Here is a 25,422-nt window from a genome sequence, read left to right as displayed (position 1 = left end):
ATCTGAAAGCCAGCCTTTTCCCTAAATCTTCTGACTGGCTAACCTCCCAATCGCTGGATTCAGATCTGTCATACTCCTAGGATACCAGCGAGGAGCTGCCTGGTGGGTGGTGTCATTTTGCTTTAACCGTACTGGCCTATATGCCCATTTTAGGCTCTTGCTTTTGCTTAAGTCTTTGACTGTTCTGCCAGACTCATTTTCTGCCTCTCCTGGATAGAACAGGGAACTCCCCACCCCAGGGGCCTTTCCAGCTCCTCTCTCCCAGCTTTGTTTACTTCTCCTCCCAGCTGCCACTCTGACTCTGAGTCCTCAGCAGTTGTCACCTCACTTGAACATGGAGCCTGAACCTCACATTTCTCCTTGGCTGTTCCCTCCCAGCTCTGCACCTCCTCCAGTTCCACCTAGTAGCTAAGGTGTCCATCCATTGCTGCTCTAAACATAGACCTGGGGGAGGAATCCTACCTCCCCTGTTTAGTCTGAAGTAAGCCCATATTTTGGAGGAGGCAGAAAAGAAACTGGGGGAGAAGGGGAAGAAGAAGAAAGAGAAGAAAAGAGAGGAAGAATGGGGCTGAGCTGGTGGCACAGTGGTTGGGAGTCCGCCTGCCGATGCAGGGGACATGGGTTCGTGCCCCGGTCCGGGAAGATCCCACATGCCGCAGAGTGGCTGGGCCCGTGAGCCATGGCTGCTGAGCCTGTGCATCCGGAGCCTGTGCTCCGCAACGGGAGAGGCCACAATAGTGAGAGGCCCGCGTACTGCAAAAAAAAAAAAAAAAAAAAAAGAGAGAGAGGAAGAAAATAAGCCAATTTGTACTTGTCTGACAAACACCTGACACCCCAGGGCAGCATCAAAAGTGGTGTATAATGACCCCGTCAATGATAAAAAACTGAAAGGGACAGGGACAACCTCTGTCCAGGAGTGGGAGTGGGGGCTGATCATTCTGAAAGTCTCAGAATTCTGATGTGATCCTATGAGTTTGGTTTCCTCAGCTGGCTGTTTCTGGCAAGCAAGGATCCCTGCAGCTCAGCTTCTTAGTCTTAGATGTCTGCCCCAGCCCCAAATCTACACACCCTTGTCTCAAACCTTCACAAAACTTTTAGTCTAACTTCTCCTCCCCTTAACCTCATTTTCTGACCCTGGAACCATCCCTGGTTCTCAGCATTGTTCAGTACACACAGAAAGCCAACAATTGGACCCTAGGGGTCTTAGTCACACTCTCAAGACTCTCTCAGTTCCCTCTGCCTACATCTCCCAGGCTGTCCCATCCTTCAGGCGGTCTCTCTGGCTCTTCCTTTATTGTCATCTGGCCTTTCTACATTTTCCCCACAGTTCATTCTGCCTAGCTGATTACCTGGCCCCATGCCTTCTTGGCCCCAATTCTGGCGTTTTGCTCTCAGCTCAGCCAGAATAAGGACATGGGCAAACAGAAGGACAGAGGAATGACCAGGAAAAGAGATTTCAAGAGGCCAGATCTTGAGACGTGATTGAGACATGAGCTGAAAGTAGTTGGTGAGAGAAGTGGAGCTGTGAGCAGACTTGGGGTGGAGGGGAGTGGGAATCAGATGAGTTAGAGGATGATGGAGAGGTGGGATAAGGATGGGGAAAACCTTGAGTTTTTGAGGGACATGGCGATATTGAGTAGGAAAGTATCAATGGGTCATTGTTGAGTGGTGGAAATTGAGGGTGGAAGAGGGAAGTACCTGAGTGATCCCAGCAGTGGGCAAGTAGGCATCCAGAAATTTCTCTTTAGGTCTTTCTGTCTCTGTTTCAGATTTTGTCTCAGCTTCTTATCTCTTTGAATTACCCCCCTTCAATAACTCGTGTGTGTGTGTGTGTGTGTGTGTGTGTGTGTGTGTGTATCTGTGTGTCTGTGTGTTTCTCCCTCTCTGTATCTATCTCTAGGTTTCGACCTGTCTCACGGTGCGTTGAGATCTCTCTCACCATATCTACTTTGTGTTTTTCTCTCTGGGTCTCTGCCCTTCTGTCGCCCCTGCCCTCTCTGTCCTGCTGGACAGAGCCAACCATCTGACTTTTCTGCAAGGAGCTTTGGAACCTTCTGGGAGTGGCCAGGCTTCTCCCCTTTGGCTGTATGCTAGAACTGTAGAAAGAGTTTGGGGTCCCTGGGCACAGTCATAGGGTATTGATTACTGATGAGGTCCTGAGTGAGCTTCAACAAAAGGGGCCTTTTCAGGGAGTAGGATTTCCCCACAGAGGACCTTAGAGCATGGAGGCCTGGGCCCAGGGAGAGAAGCAGGCTGGCATGGGGAGATTAGACTCCAGTCTTTGTTCCTCTACCTTTCCTTATAGCCCATGGACCAATGCTTCCTGATCTCGCTAGTTTTCACGAGCGAGGGACTAGTTAGTTATCACTAGTTAGTTATCTCACTAGTTATCATTAGCAAGGGACTCTTGCTCTGTATCTTGATCCCTAGCCCTTCTTCTTTTATGCTACTTCTAGAATTGATGGAAAAACTGAGGTTCAGGAAGGCTTCAGGGTGAGGCTGGAGGGCAGTTACTAGGGGTTCCTGCAAGGAAAGCATGAAGTCCATCTTGGGATGTATGGGGAAGATGCTCAGAAGGGACTCAGGGACATGCTCTACTCGGCTTCCATCCCTGCTTGTCCCACAGCCTGGGACCTACCTCCTCCATCCTCAGCTCAAAGGCTCCCAAGTTTGCTATCTCTAGGACTGAAAACAGATGCAGGACAAGGTCCAAGTCTCTTAGTGCAGTGAGAGCAAGGCCAAGAACTAGTCCTGCTGCACTGGGGCTTTGGGGGTGTCTTGGAACCTGAAGACCCAGCCCCTGCTTTCCAGGATGAGGCAGAGAAAGCCCAGGGCACGGAGACTAAGGCTCCTCTACAGCTGCACCACATCCTGGCCTCTGACCAGGGCAGCTACACCTGCCTACTGAGTGCTGAGCACTGATAATGGAAACAGGCGGAGCTGTTTGAGGTAACTTTGGGTTCTGGTGTGGAGAGAAAGGAGGGAATTAGAGTTGACGTGATGGAGAGGTGAATACTCCTGGACCATACAGAAGGAGGCCTCTGCTAACAAATTTCAAAAGAAAATCTACTCTCTAATTACGAGAATCCTCAGGTCCTACTGGTTCCCCCGATTCCCAACTGCTGCTCGTGTCCTCTCAGCTTCTACCCCTCTCCTCTAATGTCTTCCCTCAGAGTCCTTTCAACACTGGCTCTCTCCCCTTGGGGTCTTCCCCGCTCTTTCCCCCAAGCTCCCACCTCTTCCAGGCTTCCACAGCCCTTGGGTCTCATGGTGTCTTTCTCCATCCGCGGCCCCATATTCTCCTCTGCAGCTGTCTTGCCTCCCCCAGGGCCTGTTCCAAGGGTGATGTTTGATCGCAGGGCCTCAGGAGGCTTTCCCTTAGGGAAGCCAAGTTGGGTGGTGGCAGGAGCCCAGGCTGATGGCCAGGAAGTGGCAGTCTTTGGTTTAGAGAGGAACCACACCCTCAAGCATCTAAGCTGGATACCTGGAGATGAGTGCGAGAAACTACAGAGGCCAGGTGTTACCTGAAAATGCCCTGGTGGTGCAGGCTCTGCAGGCTGGGCTGGCCCTTGAGGGCTGCCTACATGCATGTTCCTCAACAGATGGGCTCCCTGGGAGGAGCCTGGCTCTTTCTGTGGTCAGGGGTGGGGACAGGGATGGGGAGAATGCAGAGGAGCACAGCTTGGGGTCCTCACTAGAACCCATTCTCTCATCAAATTCTTAGGATCCCACGTAAACTTTGCTCTTACCTCCTCCTAACCACTGCATCTTCTGCTGCTTTTGTCAGCACCTGGAAGACTCTGATTTCCACGAGGGCTCCTACTCTTGTCCTGGGCCAGCCAGGACCTATTTCTAGAGGCTTCTAAAAGTGCTAGCCTACCCAGAGACCACAGGGTCAAAGAATAAGGCATCTCTCTCTTTATGCATGCCCTGGTCCCTGATTCTATGACCATGTATTTACAGAAGTTTGGGGAGTCCATGGGGTGAGAGCAAGGAGGAGGGGGCTCTGCACACAGTGGCCTACTGAGATACAGGGCCCACATGTGCCATATATTCAGCTACTTCCTCACTCTAGCTTTAGGACTCTTGAGGAACAAGCAAATCCAGCCTCCTGAACTGTAAGTGACGTTGTTAGGCAACTAGAAAGTGTGGTTGTCATTAAGGGATGGGGCTGGGTACTGGGGATCAGTGGGCCTGCAGGATAGGCAGATAGGAACAGCGCAGCACATAGCAATGTTTAGATGGACTCTCTTGGAAAGCAGGATGCCACCATCCTAATACTGGGCACAGTGACGCTCCAGCTGGTGGGGGGAGCAAAGGTGATTTTCAGCGAAGGAAAAGCTGCCGGAGTCCCTGTTTTCTGTGTGGGGATCACTTCCCAGCCCTCCGTGGGTGAGGAGCATCCTCGGGAGGAGCAGGAAGAGGGACCTTGAAGCTTCTGCCTGAAATAGCCTTGGTCCTGGGGGATGGAATCAAGCCCCCTATCAGTAATCTTCCACTACAACGTCAGTCAACCTCCCAGCGCTTCTCTGTACAAAGAAGCCAAGGCAATAAGCAGATCAAGAATAGCTTAATATCACACAGAGAAACAAAGCTGTATAGAAATGGATTACAGACGTTTTGTCCACATCCATGCTTCCAACTGGTTCCACTCTGATTTATTATCCACTCTTGTCTCTCCCAAAGCCCGAGGGTCTCCCTGCCAGCCTCTGACTCTTTGACCTGGGATCTCACCGCAGACAAACAGGATATCACTCACGAAGAAGCTCTCTCATCTACACCTTCCCCCAGCCCATCCTCCTGATACCCCGCCCCCAGCCCTTCCCACCTTGACCCACTCCCTCCTTCCCCCACTCACTCACTCTGACCCTCACTCTCACTCTTCTTCTTCCCCACACCACCCCACCCATTCTTGTCCCTCCCTGACTCACCTCCAAGTCCCATTGACACAAACAAAAATTTCAGCACAACCCACTCCAACCGGTTTGGCTGAGGTGTGCAGCCTGCCATGGGGACAGACACAGGTTACAAGCGGGTGCTCGGATACATGCAGGTGATGAACATCTGCGGTTATGCACACAGAGACAGCCCCGGGTACGGACACGGCATATATACATACAGAGACATATAGGGAACACATGATGGAGGGACATAGCATGTTATAGTTGTTTATGTGTCTGCCTGTCCTAATTGAGGACTCCTTGAAGGCAGGGACACATGTATTATGTGTCTCTGTCCTCTCCCTGGAGCCTGGCACGAAGAGGTGCTTACCTAATGTCTGTCGAATGAACTCAGGTATGCAGACCTGCATGCAGGGGTGCCACTCAGACAATTTACATGCTAAGGATGCTGCCTTGACTTGAATTGTTCCCGTTCTTAGGGCCCAGAATGCAGGTAGGAGGAGGGTAGGTAGTGAGGCATGAGGGGAATGGGGGTTCAATGAGGAAGAAAGAACAGACCCTCAGAGACCAGGCACTGGTCTGGAAAGTCTTCCCCAACCAGTATTTCCTTCTAGCTCCAACCCTGGCATTTGCCTTCTGCAATCTTCATCCCAGAAGAGCCAAGGCAAGGCCTAAGGATGAGGGCGTATTCCCCAAGAGTATGGCTCTTGTGAGATGTGCAGGACTGAGGGCACAGGGGGCAGGGGGACTCGGAGACCAATATTTGTTAGATGAGGGGGAGGAAGATCCTTACCTCAAGCAGAGGGCTGGAATCACTGCCTGGCCCAAGTGCTCCCTTTCAGGCCCAGTGGTTCACGTAGCCCTCCCTCCAAGGCCACGTCTGGGGTCTAATAGGACCTGAACATACCCATGAAAAAATATTTGGCACAGCCTGGACTTAACACCTCAGGAATGTCCAGCCTCCCCCCAGGGCTCCACATGGCTGGAGTTGGGGGTGGGTGACTGAGGGTCCCAGCCAGAGGCTCACAGACTTCCTGACTGGAAGCACTGGGATGTATTGTGAACTAAAAGGCTGAAGGAGTTATAGGGACTGGATACCCACCTTGTGATCTAACTGCTTTCCTACCACCGTGCCTCAGTTTCTCCTGTGGTTTCCTGGACCAGGAGGGGTGAATCTGTGGGAAGGAAGGGAGTTCCTCTGAAATCACACGATAGGATCCAAGGTTTGATAATTATAACACGGGACGCTCCTCTCTCCCTTTCCCCCCTGCTCTACCCCACCCCTGCCACCGTGGATCTCAAAGCAGCATAGGGGTGGGGCTGCTCCCCTGGCATGGGTGGGATGTGAGTCCCGAAGAGGGGAAGGGGTTCACCAAAGTGGAGGTGGAGAGAAACAGGAGCTTTGGCATTCGGCCTGGCCCCAAGTGTGGGAAACAGCCCTCCAAGAAGAGGTCACTACCATGGACACTGCTGAGATTTGGGATCTAGAGAGAGAGTTGGGGTCACGGTCCTGAGGCAGGGTTAAAGTCTGGGTCACTAACCAGATTCAGGAGAGTCAGAATCTCCACTCCTCTACCTGACCACCTTTTCCATTCATAACATCATGCCTTCAACAAAAATGTATTCAGGGGCTTCCCTGGTGGCGCAGTGGTTGAGAGTCCGCCTGCCGATGCAGGGGACACGGGTTCGTGCCCCGGTCCGGGAAGATCCCACATGCCGCGGAGCAGCTGGGCCTGTGAGCCATGGCTCCTGAGCGGAGAGGCCACAACAGTGAGAGGCCCACGTACCGCAAAAAAAAAAAAAAAAAAAATGTATTCAGTCTTCATTAAGTGCTGTGGACTGTCCTAACATGGATGACTGAGACAAGATTATAAAAGAAGCCTGACTTTCCAGGAGTTCACAGACTACAGCTCTCATCCTGTCCCTCAGTTTAATACATTTACTGAGTCCTTGGCACACAGCAGGCTTCAATTGTTGCTTCTTGAATTGAAGCTTACAATTTAGTTAAGGAGATAAGATGTGCACAAATTATGAGTACACAGGCTATAATAAAGGGACTAGCAGAGGCTGAGGAAGAACAGAAGGGAGGAAGATTAATTTTAGGTGGGAGGAGCTGAGAAGGCTTCATGGAAGATGTGGCACTTGAGGTCAGTTTTGAAAGATGAGTAAGATTTTGACAGGTAGAGGCGAGGGTGCTTGCGTGTGTGGAAAATATTCTACCTGAAATGACCCCCCACCTTGCTGTTCCCAGCCCCTCCTTCCTGCCCCTCTCCAGACAAAAGGATCCCACTGCAAGATTTTAACCCGTATGTATCTTCTCTTCTCTCCTGTCTACCTGCATATATATTTTTCGCTCCAGTATGTCAGCAATCTTGCCCCTCCCCATCCCTCAATTTTCAGGGAGTTCAGAGTCTGCCCCCTCCTCTGGCTATCCCAGCTAGGCCAGTAAGTTTGTTTGGTTTTTGTTTTTGTTTTTTTTTTTTGCGGGCCTCTCACTGTGTGGCCTCTCCCGTTGAGGAGCACAGGCTCCGGACGCGCAGGCTCAGCGGCCATGGCTCACGGGCCTAGCCGCTCCGTGGCATGTGGGATCTTCCCGGACCGGGGCACGAACCCGTGTCCCCTGCATCAGCAGGCAGGCTCTCAACCACTGCGCCACCAGGGAAGCCCCAGGCCAGTAAGTTTTTGTGTAACTTGGCGGTTACATTATATGCATCCAACACGGAAACGCGTGGTCTTACAGGTCTGAGTACACCTATAGGGATATAAGGATAGAGTATTTGGAATCAAGATTGTCCTTGCAAAGTCCGGACATGTGACTTTGTCCAATGACCATGGGATAAATGGATAAAATGACCCTGGAGATGGTGGAAAGGAACCCCTTTCCACTCAGGTAGTGCTGACTCACTTTGGGGACTTCTGGCCAGTAATGAGAAGGTGTTGATGCTGAGAGAGGGTCCTGCTAGGGAGGCCAGAAATCTGTGGGGTTAATTCCTTGGTCAATCCCTTGGCTTGTCCTCTGTGGGGGAGGGGTGAAGCGGAGGGGGTCACTTAAGTTCCATCTGAGGGGTCTTTGAACTAACTCCCTGCCTCAGGGATAGGGATGTAGGGATACTACCTAAGTTGTGTGTCCTCCAGCAAGCCCCTTCCTCACTCTGGGCCTCTGTTTTCTCATCTGATGGATGAGGTATTTGGGCCAGTACTGTCCTCAGTTCTGGCCTTCTCTGATTCTGGCTCCCAAGCTGAACCCCTCTGGGAGACTGGGGAACTCGGCAAGGCCTGGGGGGAGGCAGCAAGGCTGGCTGGGGTGTGGGAGGCTTGGGTTCCTTTCCACCCAGAAGGGCCTTGCCCCTGCTCCTACTGGCCTGGCACCTCCCTCTTTGAGCCACGCCAGGCCTTATCCTACCCAGCCGCCCCACCCCCCGCCTTTCCTCTCCGGTCACAGCCCCTTCCACACACTGCCAGGTAAAGCCTGGAGCTGACGATGGGATCCCACCCCCCAGGTCCTTCCCTTCTTCCCTCCCTCTCTGGGACCCATTAGCCAGCGCAGGCTGCGGGGGTGGTGGCTGCCGTGTCTCCGCGCCAGGCCCAGCCCCCAGAGACGCACCTGTTCTGACCTGCTGAGCAGGTTCCCAAGTTTCTGCTGTCGTTGTTGGCCACGGCGTGGGAAGCAGCTCTGGGGGAGCTCGGAGCTCCCGATCACGGCTACTTGCGGGTAGCTACGGTTGGGTGGGTGGAACGGGGCCGGGTCCCCGAGTGGAGATCCTAGTGGGATAGGCAGGGACGGCAGTGCCTGAGGACTCCGTGCTTCCTGCCTTCTGGGTCGGTGCCCAATCCAGCTCTAGAGCCGGCTCCCAGGGAGAACTTGGTGGAACTTCAGAAACACCGGGCAGCTCTGCCTTTTGACCGATGCCTCTGTCCCTGGGAGCCGAGATGTGCGGGCCTGAGGCCTGGCTGCTGCTACTGCTCCTGGCATCGTTTACAGGTAGGACTTGCTTCAGGATCCTTGCTTCTGAGCCCAAGCCAACACACACACACACACAAACACATATACACGCACGCACACATACATATTCCCTTTCCTTTTACTCTGAACTGAGGAATCAATCTCTCTCTCCCACCTCCAACTGATAGTACTGCCCCCAGAAGAACCACTGTAGCTCTCCTGCTTCATGTCCCCTTCCAGCCCCAGGCCAGGTCATTGGGTCTGGGGTCCCTGACCACTTCAGCCAAAGGGCTGGAGCTGCCTCTTGGGGCAGAGCCACGGTGACCCATTGCAGGTGGCCAGGGAGGTAGAACTGGTGGGGACCCTTTCACCCCAGGTTTTCCTGGAGGTTCCCTCGCCTACCCCCTGGGCTCCAGAATTGCTGACTGGGGCTGCAGCTGGTTTCCCCAGTCATCAAGGTGTAGGAAGCCTGATGCCCAGAGAGCAGACAGGGTCTTTCTATCTCCTTCTCCTCTCTTCACGATATCCTAGAATACTGTTGGGTGACTACAGGGGAGCTGGAAGCTCTTCTCACTCTGGCCCCCTCTGTCCCTGAGCACACTATGAGGTGCCAGGGTGGGAATCAGGCGGTTACTCAGAAGAGTGGGGGTCTAGGGTAGGGCACCTTCTAGAGTGCCCTACCCTAGGGCACTCTTTTGTTTATCCCCTGTCCCCCCATTTTCTCAGCTAGATGTCTTGTATTACTCTCGTGTAATGTATATACAGAAGATATAAATTATAGGAATTTATAATCTTCAGAGTCGGGGAGAGCATATGTGTGTGTGTGCGTGCGTGTACATAATGAGTCCACGGTAGGTAGGATTCCGTAGGCTGTTCCCAGGATAATGGGCAACTGAGAAATCTTTCTCCTTGGAAAGACAAGACCTTATCTATATGGGACAGTTTGATTCCCAGTCCCAGGATCAGTAGTGACGGAGCCTCAGTTGTCCAGCAGGGCCTAGCAGTGATGTCCCCCAACCTCCATCCCCAGCTAAGGCTGTGCTGGGGAGGGTGAGGTCTAGATGTGTGGATGGGTAGGGGCTGCTCCCGCTCTGATCTTATAATGGAAAGGCCGTTGGCCCAGCCTCCAATCGCAGGCTACTGAAACTCCAAGCCCTGCCATCCCCCCTACACCCCACATCTTAATTCCCATCTTCCAGACAACCTTCTCACTCGCTTAGGCCAAGAGGGTGGGGCCTGGTTGCTGGGGCCAGGGAACTCGGCAGTCATTTTCCTGTAGGATCTACCCACACCTAAAGAATGGAGCCATGATGTCTCAGGACTCAGAAGTTACCAAAGAGATCATCGATTCAACTCCCTCATTTTACAGATGGGAAAACTGAAGGAAACAGATAGGCAAGTGAGCTAACAATATTACTCAGTGTTAGAAGCGTAACCAGGGTTAGCGTCTTGGTCTCCCAGTTCCTAGTTCATTAAAGCATAGTACCTCTGGGTGCACACTAGGGATAGCCAGGGTGCTGGATGCTGGAGATGCAGCAGTGAACAAGACAAAGTCCCCACTTTCTTTTCCCATGACACAAAGCTGTTCTTTCTCAGAGAAGCCAGGGAAGGGTAGAGGACACCCCTTCTAGTTAGGGAGTCACCCCAACCTTGCTCAGTGCCTGGACAGGTGCTGTGGCTACCCGGCTCCAGGGAAGCTGGTGCCCAGTGAGCCACACTCTACTGCTATAACCTGCATGGAGCTGGAGGGTGCTCTGAAGGCTGGAACTCAGACTCCAGGTTCCTAGCCCGAGGATCAGATGCGTCCACCTAACTGACACCCCCATTCTGGCTCCTCTGTAGGCATCTCCTCAATAGCCCCCAGGAAACTAGAGTGTTTCTTGTCTCTGAAAAAGCCTTGGATTGGGAAGTCAGGAGTCTTGGGTTCTGGTCCCTTTCCTGCAATTAATTTGCTACACGACCTTGGGCAACTAAGAAACTAGACTTCAGTAGACCAAGAGGTAGAACCAGATGATCTCTATAGGCCTTCCAGCTCTGAAATCCTGTGGCTGCGTAAATATCCAGCCCCGAACTGAAGGTGGGTGCTGGGTGCTGGAAGAGGCGGTGAGTCTGGCTGTGGTGACAGAAGGGGGAAATGTCCTGACCCCATTTCTCAGTGGGGACCAAGGGTAGCTTTTCCCTGGATATTGCTTTCTGCCCCTGCACTGCTGCAGATTAGTGCCCCCACCAAGTCCTGGGCCATTAGAGCTCTGAGCCCCAGGGCCCTGCCCCACCCCTGACAGGGAAAGGAGCCCAGGCTAGGGAGGCACCTCAACGCCACAGCTCTTTGTCTCTCCTTAATGGGATGAGTTTCCAGGTGAGGTCCCCTCCCTTCTCCCTCCCCATCTCCTGCCCTGGGGCTGAGGGACCTAAATCTACAGATACCCCTCCAATAGGATCCTAGTTCCTAGATCTTTTTTGGGGCCCCACTGAGCCCTGCAGGACCCCAGAGGGCACGGGGTTCTCTGAATTCTGAGGTCTGTCCTCTGAGGTTTAGGACCAGCTTTCTGCTGAAGTTAGTTTCCTAGAAAGGGAAGGGCCCCATCCCTGCTTTTCTACTCCTGTTTACAGAGGGGGGCAGGCCCTTTCCTGTAGTATCTACCCAAAGCCAGGGAAGCCAGAAAGGCAGGCTAGCTTCCCTGCCCAAGGTGGGGAGAACTAGGGAGAATCCCAGGGAAGCCCTGTGGCCCCATTGACCTTGGTCCCACCCCAGTGTTTCAGGGAGCTGGGCTAAGGGGACCCCAGCCACAGAGATGGCAGTGAGGGGCTCATAGTAGAGTCTACAGTCCCAGCCTCTAGACCCCAGCGTCGGGATCCTGGGGTCCTCCAGGCAAAGTGAAGGGGAATCAGCCACCGTGGGGAGCCAGCCTAGTGAGGAGAGAATGCCTGGGCTTCCCGGCCTTCCAAACTTGCCCTGGTGCTGACCCAAGTCTGGACAGGGAGAAGGGATGGGGGTGGGGTGGGGAGCTGAGTCAGGAGTGAAGGGAGGAGAGGAGCCTAGGGGTTGGATCTGGGAACAGAATCTAAAATGAGAAGGTCAAGTTCAGAACTGGGGGCAAGCCACCAAGCCTCCTGGAGCAGGGCTGTGCAGGAGGGGGTCGGGGTCACTCTTTCACTGAGGCAGGGAGCCTCTGGCCTCAGAAGTTTACCCACAGTTCTCAGGGCACCCTCCTCCCCTCTTGCCTTTAAAACTGGCTGGCGTGTCCTGAGAGCTGGGTTGAGGCTGTGATTTGGGGCGGGGCAGAGCTGGCCACACTTGCAGAGATGGGGGAGGGGGGTGGTTGGCTGGCAGGACTGGGGAAGGGGTTAGGATCTCAGGAGTTTGGGAGAAGCGGAATTCTGGGTCTCCCACCCACAGTGTGGCTGTTTTGGTGACTCAGCCGGGCTCAGACTCTGGCTCCGGGGGGGTTTAGGGGACTTACCTGTGCTGGGAGCTGTGTCTGGGCCAGAGCCGGGGCTGCCTCAAGGCCTGTCCTCCCCCATTGTTCTCACCTCCCTTTGTGATTGGTGTGGCCCCCCTTCCCATCCACTAATCTGTGGTGGGCGCTTTGCCCGGGTTGGGAAGCTCTCACTAAGCTGGGGGGCTTAGGACAATGTGGGGTAAATGAGGGAGGTAGATGAATGCAGAGGGAGAATCTGCTGGTTTTCAAAGTCCCTTAGCATTCCAAGGCCAAGGTTACGGGGGGAGGGATGGAAGAAAATAAGTGCTGGGTTGTGTATATCACCTGTCCTGAATGGGGGGCTTCAGGGCTCCCCTCCCACGTCCTTTCTTATCCCAAACTCACCCACATATTCCACCTGTCTCTGGTGGAGGCTGCTTCTGTGGGGTGAGGGCAGGCAAGAGTTAACAAAGGAGAGTGAGACCCTAGACAGCTTGGACCCCTCCCCCTGGCCCCAGGCAGGGTCTCCCCCCACCACTTCCCACCAAACCTACACCAGACAACCCTCACCCCAGGCCTGGAGCTAGAGCTGGTTTTTCTGGTGGTGGCAGCAGCAGAGGCCTGACAGAGATTCCCAGGGAGAGGCCTCCCTGGGGGGCCAGAGGTGTTGGGGGGCCTGGGGGCGTGGCTTGGGGGTGAGAAGGTGGGGGTCCTTCTAGTAGGAACCTGAGGAGCAAGGGTAGAGAGAGCTTTTGTTTTGTTCTGTTGGGGAGTCCTTGATGGCTATTTCCCATCACCCTGGAGGGACAGTGACCTCATCTCTGGGTCGCTCCACCTGAGATGCATCTGCCCTCAAGTCTGGGGTGGGGTGGGGAGGACTGCCTGGGCGACACTCCAAACGGGTGCAGAGGCGAAGGCGCCGAGCCACACACCACCGACCTAAGGCAGCTGAGACAGACAGCCATGCAGAAGCCGAGAGAAACCGACATCAAAATATTTACTATGTGTACACATTCACACACACACGCCATTTCATAGCTCGCTCTGGATGCAGACAAGCACACACGCTTTCCTGAAGATAAGACATGAACACATATATGTGCAAAATGCCCCCAAGTTCATGCGAAGAGACAGCCTCTCCTGCATGTGAACCAGCACTGAGACTCACCAGACCCTCACCCAAAGATGTACGTTCAGACGCAAAAGGCTCACACTTATTCCCTTCTTCCTACTCACAGGCCCATCTCTAGGACCCCACTGTGTACCCCTAGATGTACTAGCAGGGGATGCTGAAGGAGAAAGGCTCCTCAGAAAGAAAAGCCTCCTTCCCCAGAGATGCCGTCATCTGCAGCTGCCAGCCTGTTTCCCCTCTGGAGATCAGAGGCCAGGCCTCACACAGATAGGAAAGTTGGGACCCAGGCACAGGGTGGGGAGCAGGCAGCCAGCCCAAGCCAGGAATGGAGGGCCTGTCTGGGAGCAGGCAGGGTACACAGAGGGCAGGGCCCCAAAGAGGCCCGGGGGGGCTTGGCCCGGGGTGGGGGAGGCTGAGGGCAGGGATCTTGTCTGGCCAGTTGGGCCTGTTCTCTCCCTTGCGCAAGGTGGTGGCTGGTTGGTGACTGAGGCTAAGCCTGCTGTGCAGCAGTGGCTGAATCACCAAGGCTCCTGACCAGCGTCCTGGTACTCCCAGAAGTAGGGGAGGGGAGGGAAGGGTCAGAGGGAGGAGAGCCCAGCCAGCAGAGTCCACCAGGCTCAGGAAACAACTTGCAGCAGAAGGGTCCGTGGGCCTGGCCTGGCTACTACATGCCCGCAGGGTGACCTCACCAGGCAAGCGCTGTGTCTCCTTTGCTCTGGTGATGTCATCATGCTGATGCCGGGCGGGCACTGGGTGGGGGAGAGAAGGGGGAGGCAGTCCTGGCCTACCCTACCCTGGGAGTATGAGCTTCTGGGTCCACTGAGCCCAGGACAGGGATTCTAAAGCCCAAGTTCTCTTTTCCTTCTCTTGCAGCCTGTGTGTGTGTGTGTGTGTGTGTGTGCGTGTGTGTGCGCGCGTGTGTGTGTGTGTGTGAAGGAAGGCATTGCTCAAGCTGAGATGCTCCCACTAAACAGTGGATTTAGGACAATGGGGAGCTCACCCAGCAGGGACTTTCTGGTTTTACTGGGTTCCTCATCCTGCAAAGCTTGGGCTTATCACTTGGGATCATGGGGATCTTGGACCCACAGGTAGGGATGTGGAAGATTGGACTCAGACATGTGCTGGGGACTTGATGCATGTTGTACCCTAAGGGGGTATTTTTGGGAATTCCCTGGCAACTCAGTGGTTAGGACTCCGAGCTTCCACTGCAGGGGGCATGAGTTCGATCCCTGGTTGGGGAACTAAGATCCTGCATGCCGCTGTGTGGCAAAAAAAAAAAAAAAAAAAAAAAAAAAGGTATTTTTTTGGGGGGGAAATGTGCGTGATCAGTGTTGGGGAGGGGCCAGCTGGTTGGCAAGTGTAGGGATGGGGATGGAAAATATGCCATCTGACATTGTCCTAGAAATAGTCTTTGAAAGGGTTTGTGTGTCCCAGTGGAGCAGGGCTTGGACTTCCTGTGACCTGCATGGACCCCAGTGGTCGAAGCAGAGGGAGTACTGGGAAGCCCCTATCTCAAGCCCACCTCCAGCCCTTCCTTGGCAGCCCTGCTCCCTCTGGCGCCAGGAGGAGGTGTCTGGGAGAGGTACAGATGGTTAGCTGGACTCCCAGGCTGGGCTGGGTGGGACCAACATCAGCTTAGGCAGGTCAGGGCCCTGGTATCTGGCCCTGCAGGTCTGTCCTGTCCCGTTTGGGCCCTCCCAGCTCCCAAGAGTATCCTCCCTTCCTCCTCCCTTGCTAGCAGGGCCATGGGACCCCCTTCCTCTGTCCCACGCTCTGCCTCACTGGAACCCTCTCGTCCACTCTAGCGGGGCTTCACTTTCTCCCTCCATGCCTGACGCCCTCATCCCCTTCCTTCTCCCTAGGTCCAGTCTGGAGGTGTTTCCTTTGGCAGAGAACCCAGATAGCCAGCCTATCCTGTCTCTAAGGTTGTCTCTGAGGCAACCCTAAGGTTGCCACGCCAACCCTCTCCCTGCCCAGCCCAGCCAAAGACTGCACATTCCTCCTCATTCTACTCTTTCCTTCTTCCGCCTGTCTCTCGCATTCATTCATTCACCCACCCATTCACTCAGTCAGTCAGTCAATAAACATTAATTGAGCACCAATTATGTGCCAGGAATGCAGACCACTGAGCACTAAATCAGAAACCATGTTTCCATATGTGATGTGAGACCGAGTTTATACTCTTGAGGTTCTCAATCTGGTGGAAGAGGCAGACAAGAAAATAGCAAATACAATCTGTTGTATAAAGTACTACAACGGGTGAAAGCAGGGTGCTAGAGGAGAACAGAGGAAGGGCACCTCACTCTGCCTGAAGTGGGGGTGGGGGGAGGGAGGACTCCAGGAGCAAGTGATGTCTAAGCAGAGTCTTCAAGGATGAGTAGGAGTTACCCAGACAGTGATGAGTAGGAGTTACCCAGACATAGGGAGGAGGGCGTTCCAGGCAGGAGCAAAGTGTGAGCAAGGTGAGGGCCTGCAGGGTGTGTGAAGTGCTGGCCAGAGGCAGGAGCTTTGAACTTTTGGGAATTGCTGGATATGCATTCCAACACAAGGAGCTCTTGCCATCCCAGAGAGCATTCCCTCTGTCCGCAGCCCTCGGCCCCCAGCCCTATGTTTCACACGCTTTATTCCACAACTCCAAATTTCTTTCTTCCCAGCCATGAGCTTCCCCGGCCATGCCTCCCTCATAAGTTACTTATCCTAGAAACCTAGGAGTTGTCTTTGAGACTTTTCTCTCTCTTTCTGGTCAGTGACCAAATCCTGCCAAACTTCCCCTGGAACTGTCCCGTCCTCTCAGCAGCACGGCGCAGGATGGCAGCTGCAGGGTCCTAGTGGGTCTCCTGTCCCCAGTCTCCCTACTTTCTAGTCTGAGGGCACATGCCCATTGGCTTCATGCTTTAGGGACTCCCTATGTCATCTTGGCCAAATCGGAATTCCTTTGCCTGGTATGGAAGGTCCTGGGTGATTTTGCTCTGACCAGACGTCCAGCTTCCTGCTCAACACACACCCTCTGCCTTAGTTCTGTCCTCTCCTCTCTGCTTCCTGAACCAGCCAGCCTCTCCACCTCCTTGGGGTTCGCCCACCTTGGTCCCTTACCTGGGACCCCTTTCCAGGTCTCATGCCCTCCTGATTCTACCCAACTCATGCATGAGCCCCTCCCATGTGACTCGGGACCTCTGTGACTGTCCCATCCCACGACTAACCTGCAACACACCACTAGGCACTAAATCAGAAACCATCACAAGTGTTTCCATAGCTGTCTCCATACGTATCTCTTCTTCCAGAATAGAGCTCAGGTTCTATGAGTGCAGGAAATGCATCCTTCTTTGCAGATAAGGCTACATGATAGATACCCCTGAGTGCTTCATACTGTTCCTTGTCAATGCACAAAACACTCACCTTTTGTCACTGGTCCCTATCTCTGGTCCTCCGATTCTGGCTCACGATTCTGACCCTGTCATGTGTGTCTGTCCTGACCTCGTATCTCTGGGCCTCTGACCTGGGGCCTTTCTATCTTCGGTGACTTGCTCATTCCTGTCTCTGAGCCTTGGTTTGTGCCACTCCTCCCACATAGAATACCTTCTTCTCTCTGGGAATCCAGGTCTCTCATCTTGAAGCCACGAAAAGACTGTTCCGAAGGGCCTGCTGGTTTGGACCCTTCCTACACTACATGACCCATCCCAGACACCAACTGTTCTCGACCCGTGCCTTGGCTCCTGGCCACACTTTCTGAAAGCATTCACTTTTCCCCCCCTTGCTAGGTTGAGCCTTCTGTGAAAGTTTGTCCATGGCTTCCCATCTTTGTGTGCACAAAATCCATTTCCCGGAGCTCCCTGAGGGCAGAGGCTGGGTCTCTCCTCCTGTTATAGCCCCCGCCTTACAATTGCTCAGGATACAATCCTAGGCTGAGAGAGGGTGTGACTCTTCCACATACCACCTGTGTGGCTTTAGGCAAGTCACTTCCTGGCTCTGGGTCTCAGTTTTCTCATCTGTTAAACGGCGCCTGCCTCTTGGGAATGTTTTGTGAATCTAATGAGGGAATGGACTGAATGCGCTTTGCAAGCATAAAGTGCTCTAGGAGTTCCGGGCTGCCTTTGCGGACATTATCATTGTGGTTAAGTGTTCCCCCGGCTCTGGCAGCGCCCCTAATCCTGGCTGCTTCTGTCTGCCCCCCTGCAGGTCGGTGCCTGGCGGGCGAGCTGGAGACCTCGGACTTGGTGACCGTGGTGCTGGGCCAGGACGCAAAACTGCCCTGCTTCTACCGAGGGGACCCGGGCGAGCAGGTGGAGCAAGTGGCATGGGCTCGTGTGCATGAGGGCGAGAGCGGCCAGGAGCTGGCACTTCTGAACTCTAAATACGGGCTGCACGTGAGCTCAGCCTACGAGGGCCGCGTCGAACAGCCGCCTCCCCCAAGGAACCCCCTGGACGGTGCGGTGCTTCTGCGCAACGCCGTGCAGGCGGACGAGGGCGAGTATGAGTGTCGCGTCAGTACCTTCCCTGCCGGCAGCTTCCAGGCGCGGCTTCGGCTCCGCGTGCTGGGTAAGTGGGCCCCGTTGGGCATGGGGGCGGGGGTGCTGTGTGTGCAGAAGCACCAGGTCGTCAGGCCCCGGGTCTTGGAGGGCAGAAGCTGGAGGCGGGGGGATGCAGAGATGGAGACTGCAGAGATGGAGCGGGCAGAGGCGGAACAGGAAGAAGAGGTGGGGCCCTGTAGGGATGAGGGAGCTTCATTTAGCCACCCCCACCTCACCCCAATCCAGAAATTCTCTCCAAGTGACCCCAAAAGCTTGATACTGCTTGGTCAGGCTTGGGGGAGAATCCACGTATTAGGCTGTTCTTCCTTCTGCTGATCTGAAATCTCCCTCTCGGTTGCTTTCACCCTCCCCAGCAAGATAGCACAGGCTTATTCTCCCTTCTGCACGACAGCCTTTCTACCAGCTGAGGACCTCTGTCATGCCCCACCCAAATCTCTTCTTCTTCAAGCTAAACTTACAGGTTTCTGCAACAGTTCTACTAAAGACATTCATTCAGAGCCTCCCTCACCACCCTGGGCTCCATGGTTTTAGAATGTGGTGCCTAGACGTGGACATGCAGACCCAGCTATGACCAGTGTGGCTGTGCATGACCAGTGGGGCTGAGACCTTTCCTGATCTGGACCTTCAGTGAATGTGGTTGGAGACCACAATCACCTTTTAAACCACCACTTTGCACGGATGCCCTAGACTTATGGTCAAGTTAAGTCTTTTCCATTCTGTGCTTGGACTGTTCATGTTATGAAGATAAAAATAGATAAAGCCCTTTATAGTTTCCCTTTATCTACATGGAAGTTAGTAATACCAGCCTTGGTAGAAAAATCTGGGTGTGGATCTTGGCTTCACCACCTAATAGCTAATGATCTGGAATAAAATACCTACTTCATGTTTGTTGACAGGATTAAAAGAGACAACGTTTGTAAAGTGTTTAGCACAATTCTGGGCACATAGTAAGTGCTTAATAAATGGTGGCTATTATTATTATTATTATATAGATGTTATCTGGTTAGTTTTTTAATTACTTCATTATTTTTATTAAAAAAATGACCCGTACTCATTGTAAAAAATTCAAGCATTGGAGAAAGGTACAAAGTCCGCTGAAATGCTACCACTCATCTGGCATCTTTGTTGATGAAATAAAAGAAGAAAAAGGGGCCTGAAACTTTGCACCTGTGCAAGACTGAACTGGGATGGGGCGGGGCCTCCTGACAGGGGTTGTAAAGGTTGTGACTTCTGCCTCCCCCCCATCTGCAGTGCCTCCCCTGCCCTCGCTGAATCCTGGTCCAGCACTAGAAGAGGGCCAGGGCCTGACACTGGCAGCTTCCTGCACAGCAGAGGGTAGCCCAGCCCCCACCGTGACCTGGGACACAGAGGTCAAGGGCACACCATCCAGCCGCTCTTTCACGCACTCTCGCTCAGCTGCCGTCACTTCAGAATTCCATCTGGTGCCCAGCCGCAGCATGAATGGACAGCCACTTACCTGCGTGGTGTCGCACCCTGGCCTGCTCCAGGACCAAAGGATCACCCACATCCTCCAGGTGGCCTGTGAGTACCTGGATCTTGGGTAGGGCGCCCCCATGGGCTCCAAGAGGATTGGTGAGTTAGTGAGAGACCCTAAGCCACACCAGTCTGGCCAGCCTGGGTCCTGGAGGCCACCTTGTATGGCTGAGAGAGCACCAGTCCAACGTAGAAGACCTGGAGCCCATCCCAGATGACCTTGGCAAATCACTCTGACCTTGTGTCCTTCTGTTTACAAAGGAGCTGGCCCTGCTTCAGGGGTTGTTGGGAGAATCAGATATAAACATGGAATTAAAAGCATTTTGTAAAATAGACAGTTTAGGATTGGAAGACAGATAGACTTGGGATGAGCCCTAGTTCTGCTATTTACCAGCTGTTATTCAATCTTATTAAGGTTCATTTTCTTCATCAGCAGAAGGAGTATTATTATATCAACTTTATAGGGTTCTGAACGAATGCAAAGCCTCTCGCATAGTGCTTAGTGCATAGAAGGTGCTCGGTCGACAGTCGATATTGTTTTCCTGGCATTAGACTTTGAGCCTCTCTGGAGGATAGCACTGTTTTCTACTCATACTAACCCAGCATTTGGCACAAAGTAGGTCCTCAACAAATGTCTGTGAAAGAAGTGAATGAACCGGAATTCCCTGGTGGTCCAGTGGTTAGGACTCCATGCTTTTGCTGCCAAAGGCCCGGGTTCGATCCCTGGTCGGGGAACTAAGATCGCACAAGCTGCGCCACACAGCCAAGGAAAAAAAAAAAAAAAAGAGAAATGAATGAACTAGTAGGATGGTTAAGCCTTTGATGAATCAGGGAGTGTTTGCTGAGCACCTGTTCTGTGACTAGTGCTATGCTACAGACCACGGGGGATTCAGAAAAGGTGTGCCACATTGCTGTGCAGAGGGACTTATAGGCTCATTGCACAGGTAAACCCATGTGGACTCTCTGAACTCAGAGAGGGGAGGGAGCTGTCAGTAAGGTGGGGCTGGGCTAGCTTTGGCCGCAGATGAGTAGGATGGAGAAGGGCAGGGGGAGGCTATTCCAGGCAAAGTGGGGTCTGGGGCGGGGACCCTTTGAGGAAGAGCATGATCAAAGGTATCATTTCCATTCTTTCTCCTCCAACTTTTCATTCCAGTCCTTGCTGAGGTCTCTGTGAGGGGCCTTGAAGACCAAAATCTGTGGCAGGTTGGCAGAGAAGGAGCTATGCTCAAGTGCCTGAGTGAAGGGCAGCCGCCTCCCTCGTACAACTGGACACGGTAAGGGCCTGGCTGGGGACCAGGGTCTTTCCCTCAGGACCAGCACGTACCCACCGTGGGCTGGGACGATATATTCTGAACCCCACATAAATTGGGGCACGTGTTCAAACCAATACAAGAATATGCATGCTCACCAAACATTGTTATTGGCTTGCACCTAGGAGTGTAGTATACATGGTAATTGGCAGAGAATTAGCTGATAAATCCTTGGCTTTTTTTCCCTTAACTTTAAAATTGTGAAATATAATACAGCATTTCAATGTTAATACTTTATATATTTATGTAAGTGCCTAAAAGTGAATAAGACAAAAAGATACAGCTGACTGTGACTGTTGTGAAACTAACACTCTTATAGCCACTACCAGGTTGCTAGCACCTCAGAAGCACCCACCCATCTCTGCCAGTTCTTTGGCTTTTTTTCAGGGTCTGAGATGTCCAGACAATCAGGGAGGGGTCAGGGACACATGTGTGTGAGCCCATGACAGGCTCACATGTGAGCAGATGAGCCATGCATGTGGCCTTGTGCCTGGGGCTGTGTTCATGTATCCTGCCATGAAACATCGTGGGTGCTGGGGCATGCAGTCACGTTGTCCAAGTACATCTGAGCCCCGATAGGAAGGGACAGTCCTGTTGTGTGGACTTAATATACCGTGTGGACCTGGTACCTAGTGCGGGATGACGTGATGCCTATGGAGCTTGTGGGACGGCACGCGTGTGGATCTTCCCCAAGTGTGCGTGTGGGTGCCTGGGTCAGGCTGGGCGGCAGGGAGAAGGGACCTCTGCCTAGACCTGCCTAGGGGAAGGAGGGGCACCGTGGGAACAGCCGGTGGCTCTGGGTGACGTCATGGGGGAGGGAGGTGGAGAGCTGCCCGGGCACGTTGGGTCGTGGCAGTCTCAGCCCTCCCCAGCCAGCACCCATCAGCTTCCCTGTCCTCCAGGCTGGACGGGCCTCTGCCCAGTGGGGTACAAGCAGAAGGAGATACCCTGGCCTTCCCTCCGCTGACCACTGAGCACAGTGGCACCTACGTCTGCCACGTCAGCAATGAGCTCTCCTCAAGGGATTCTCAGGTGGCTGTGGATGTTCTTGGTAAGCACTGGGGCAGAGGCTGGGGCCTGGGCCAAGGGCCTGGTGGGGGGACAGGGAGCAAGACAGAGAGAGTGAATTGGGAGAGTATTTATTTGGAGGGAGCTGGACTGCATGTATTTTGCAGAGGGCCAGGCTGAGGGGGTGGTCCTGGGACATGTTTTGTGAGGACAGTGCGTGGGGGGCTGTGGAGTCCGGGTGCCGGTCAGGGATCTGGGCATCTGCCTCAGATAGTGGCCTGTCTCCAGCAGACCCCCAGGATACCACAGGGAAGCAGGTGGATCTGGTGTCGGCCTCCGTGGTGGTGGTGGGTGTGATCGCCGCACTCTTGTTCTGCCTTCTGGTGGTGGTGGTGGTGCTCATGTCCCGATACCATCGGCGCAAGGCCCAGCAGATGACCCAGAAATAGTGAGTACTGACCACTCCTGGGCAGGTAGAGGTAAGCAGGGAACAAAGGGGAGGCAAGCAGGAGGTGGGCCAGGACTGAGGAGCGACAGGAGACTGGGCAGCCTGACATCTGAGGAGCTTGTGGACCAGAGGTAGGCAGAGCCAGCCTTCTGGGAGGTGAGAAGGGCCTTGGGGCCTGGGTCGCAGCTGGATGAGGGAAGCCACACTGCCTGAGTGACGGTCAGATCCACATGCATGTGTATCACATGGGCACACACACGCTCTGCAGCCGCACCGCCACCTACAGCCACTCACTCGCACTTGCAGGGACAACCCAGCGCCCACACCCTCCAGCCCCGGCTCACATAGGCTTGACCAGGCTAGGTTCACCTTGGGAGGCTACCACTACCCTCAGCTCCTGACCAGGGGGTGTCTTCCCAGTGAGGAGGAGCTGACCCTGACCAGGGAGAACTCCATCCGGAGGCTGCATTCCCATCACCCGGACCCCAGGAACCAGGTGTGTGCCAAGGTTGGATGCATTCTTGGGGCCTGGGCCCCTCTGCGGACCAGAAGCGCAGCCCGCCCCCAGGTCTGGCCGCTGACTCAGCCCCGGCAGGTCTGGAGCTGCTTTGGGTTCGCTGGGCTCCTTCAGAAGGCCCCCTTCAGCAACCCCCTTCGAGGTTGCTGTGGGAAGCCACCATCAGCACTGGTTTCAGGGTGGGATTAGGGTGGGTTGAGGGTAGGGGTGGGGGAAATGAGGATGTTTGCATCGAGGAGAGAATGGACAGGTCAGGTTGGGGGAAAGGTGATTAGGGGGGAGGCTGGGGGAGGACAGAGGTGAAGAGGCTGAGCCCTGTTCTGACTCCTCCCCCATGTCCAGGCCTTGCAGCCGGAGGAGAGTGTAGGGCTGAGAGCCGAGGGCCACCCTGATGGTCTCAAGGACAACAGTAGCTGCTCTGTGATGGTGAGGCCCCCGGCCCCACCGGCGTCCCTACCACTCTCCTCAGGCCCCTCTCCGGGTCCCAGATGTGGTGCGTCAGCTGCCCCTATCAACGGTCCCTGATACCTCAGATTCACGCTGCCCCATCCCATCCCCTCCCCGCCCCGCTATGCCTTTGCTGTCTAGTCTCCCCTTCCCCAGGCCTAACATTCATTCCTGGCCCCCCATCTCTGAGCCGTTGAGCAACCATAACCCCTGCTTGTGCCTGACCTCTGACCCCAGCGTGCCCCAGCCGACCCCCTCATGTCTGGCTGCCCCGCCTTGGTTCCTGATCTGCCCTCCGCCCTTGGTCTCCAGAGCGAAGAGGCAGAGTGCCGCAGTTACTCCACGCTAACCACAGTGAGGGAGATTGAAACACAGACTGAACTGCTGTCTCCAGGCTCCGGGCGGACAGAGGAGGAGGAAGATCAGGATGAAGGCATCAAACAGGCCATGAACCATTTTGTTCAGGAGAATGGGACCCTGCGGGCCAAGCCCACGGGCAATGGCATCTACATCAATGGGCGGGGGCACCTGGTCTGACCCAGGCTTGCCTCCGTCCCCTAAGCCTGGCTCCCTCTGCTGACATGGAAGATTTCAGCTCATCCCCGGGGAGCCTCCCTACACACCTCATTTCTTGAGGAAGATGCTCCCCACCCCACTGACTGCTCGACCTTTTCCTCCAGTCCTTCTGTTGGATGATGGGAGGGCTCTGCTTGTTGAGTCACTCCCACAGTGTGTGCAGGTCACTGTGTGTGCACTTGTGCTTGTTTGAGTGTGCACTGTGTGCGCGCGGAGGGGTGACTGTGCCGTGGTGTGCGTTGTGTTGTCACGTCAGAGTCCAAGAGAACCGTGGTGTGTGTGCCACAGGGTTCAGTGGCTGCATGGGGAACGCCATAGGGGATCGGTTTGTGTGTTGTGTGGCTGTGTGACCTTTGCCTGTAAAATGCAGGTGTTTTCCTCAGACCCCAGAGCAGTATTAATGATGCAGAGGTTGGAGGCGGGAGGTGGAGACTGTGGGCCAGGTCCAGGTGTGCGGGCATAGTTGGAGCTGGAATCTGGCCTCCTGAGTGCGGGAGCCGGGCTCCCACCACTCGGGAGCTGTCAGGGCAAGTGTAAAGCAGCGGGCCTAGGGGGTCAGCCAGAGGCTCAAACTGTTACAGAAGAAACCCTCTGCCCTCTGGTGGCCTCTGGGCCTGCTGCATGTACATAAACCTGCACAGTGGAGCTTCTTTAAGGACTGCTGCCCCAAACGCATTAATAAGAGAAAAGACTTTTTAAAAACTTTTGATTCATCTGGACATTTATTATTGCAAGGATTGCTTAAAGTGACGTCAGCCTACACGAGAATTCAGCAAAGCTAGACCTTGCTCAGGTCCTACTCCAGGGGGTTAATTCCTGTGGTTCTGAAAGGTGCTCCATCTAAGGCATCTTAATCTAGGCAGGCTCTTGGGAGGGAGCCTAAGAGCTGATAGAGTTTGAAGGAGGGGTGTGCGCCCCTCAGTTACTGGCTATGGGAGGGTAGGTAGGGTCCTTGGCCCTAGCGGCTCCTTAGCTCTTCCCCCAGCCTCATGTTTTCTTAGTTGTATCCACAGTTGTTTGTGATCCCTTGGTGGGGGGCTGCTAGGACTTGGTGACAAGGGCTCCTGGTTTGGTTGTGGTGTAGGGGAGAGAGAATAGTGATTATAGACCAAGGGAGGTGAAGGAGCTGCTGGGAGCAAGAATGTCTCCTTTTCCCCAGGGGTCTCAGGGTTACTAACTTGGGGTTCTTCCAGCAGGTTCTCTGGTTGGGATTAGATAAGGTCCATTTTTGCCCGCCCCACCCAAATACATTCAACCAGAATATCTAGATTTAGTGCCCAAACCCTGCTCAGCCTGAACTCTGCTGGATCTCTGGACCAAAGGAGAGACTCTCATCCCCTGCTCTCCAGCCAGCGCAGGACTTTGGATGTGGAACCTGAAGATATGGAATTCTAGTATGTACATTTTGTGTAAATATGTTCATATTTGTACATAAAAAAGATATTCTGTTTTCAAATAAACAGATAAAACCTGTTCTTTCCGGTTCCTGTCTTGCTCCCTGGACTGTGTAAGTCCTGAACCTCAGTGCTCTCTGTCTCAGCACCATCCTCCTTGTGGTCCCAAGTAGGGGAGGAGTTAGTTTGCCTGGAACTAGGGGGGACGGGGGAAAGAGACGGCCTCCACAAGACCTTCAGCCATCTCTGAGAGTCGAGGTCGGACAGTGGAACTATAAGCCCTTCCAGGATAGGCATTGCCTTA

At 54.0% G+C, this 25,422-nt stretch overlaps 1 protein-coding gene across 2 annotated transcripts; it reads left to right on the top strand.

Moving 5' to 3' along the window:
• Positions 1-8,807: 8,807 nt before the first annotated feature.
• NECTIN4 (nectin cell adhesion molecule 4) lies at positions 8,808-25,199 on the top strand (the record flags this gene model as incomplete). Of its 2 annotated transcripts, XM_079697805.1 has the most annotated exons (9): positions 8,808-8,883; positions 17,572-17,931; positions 19,176-19,466; positions 20,572-20,692; positions 21,631-21,779; positions 22,028-22,184; positions 22,605-22,680; positions 23,053-23,127; positions 23,461-25,199. In XM_079697805.1, the coding sequence occupies 9 exons, from the start codon at positions 8,808-8,810 to the stop codon at positions 23,683-23,685; spliced, it is 1,530 nt and encodes a 509-aa protein (XP_079553931.1). In that variant the 3' UTR covers positions 23,686-25,199. The 2 variants fall into 2 exon arrangements, with proteins under 2 accessions (XP_079553931.1, XP_079553932.1); XM_079697806.1 differs by lacking the exon at positions 23,053-23,127.
• Between the last annotated feature and the right edge of the window lie 223 nt (positions 25,200-25,422).

The sequence above is a fragment of the Hyperoodon ampullatus genome (genome assembly GCF_949752795.1).
Source record: "Hyperoodon ampullatus genome assembly, chromosome: 2".
Taxonomy (NCBI): domain Eukaryota; kingdom Metazoa; phylum Chordata; class Mammalia; order Artiodactyla; family Ziphiidae; genus Hyperoodon; species Hyperoodon ampullatus.
The sequence above is the reverse complement of the archived record's forward strand: the minus strand, read 5'-3'. Positions and strand labels throughout refer to the sequence as shown.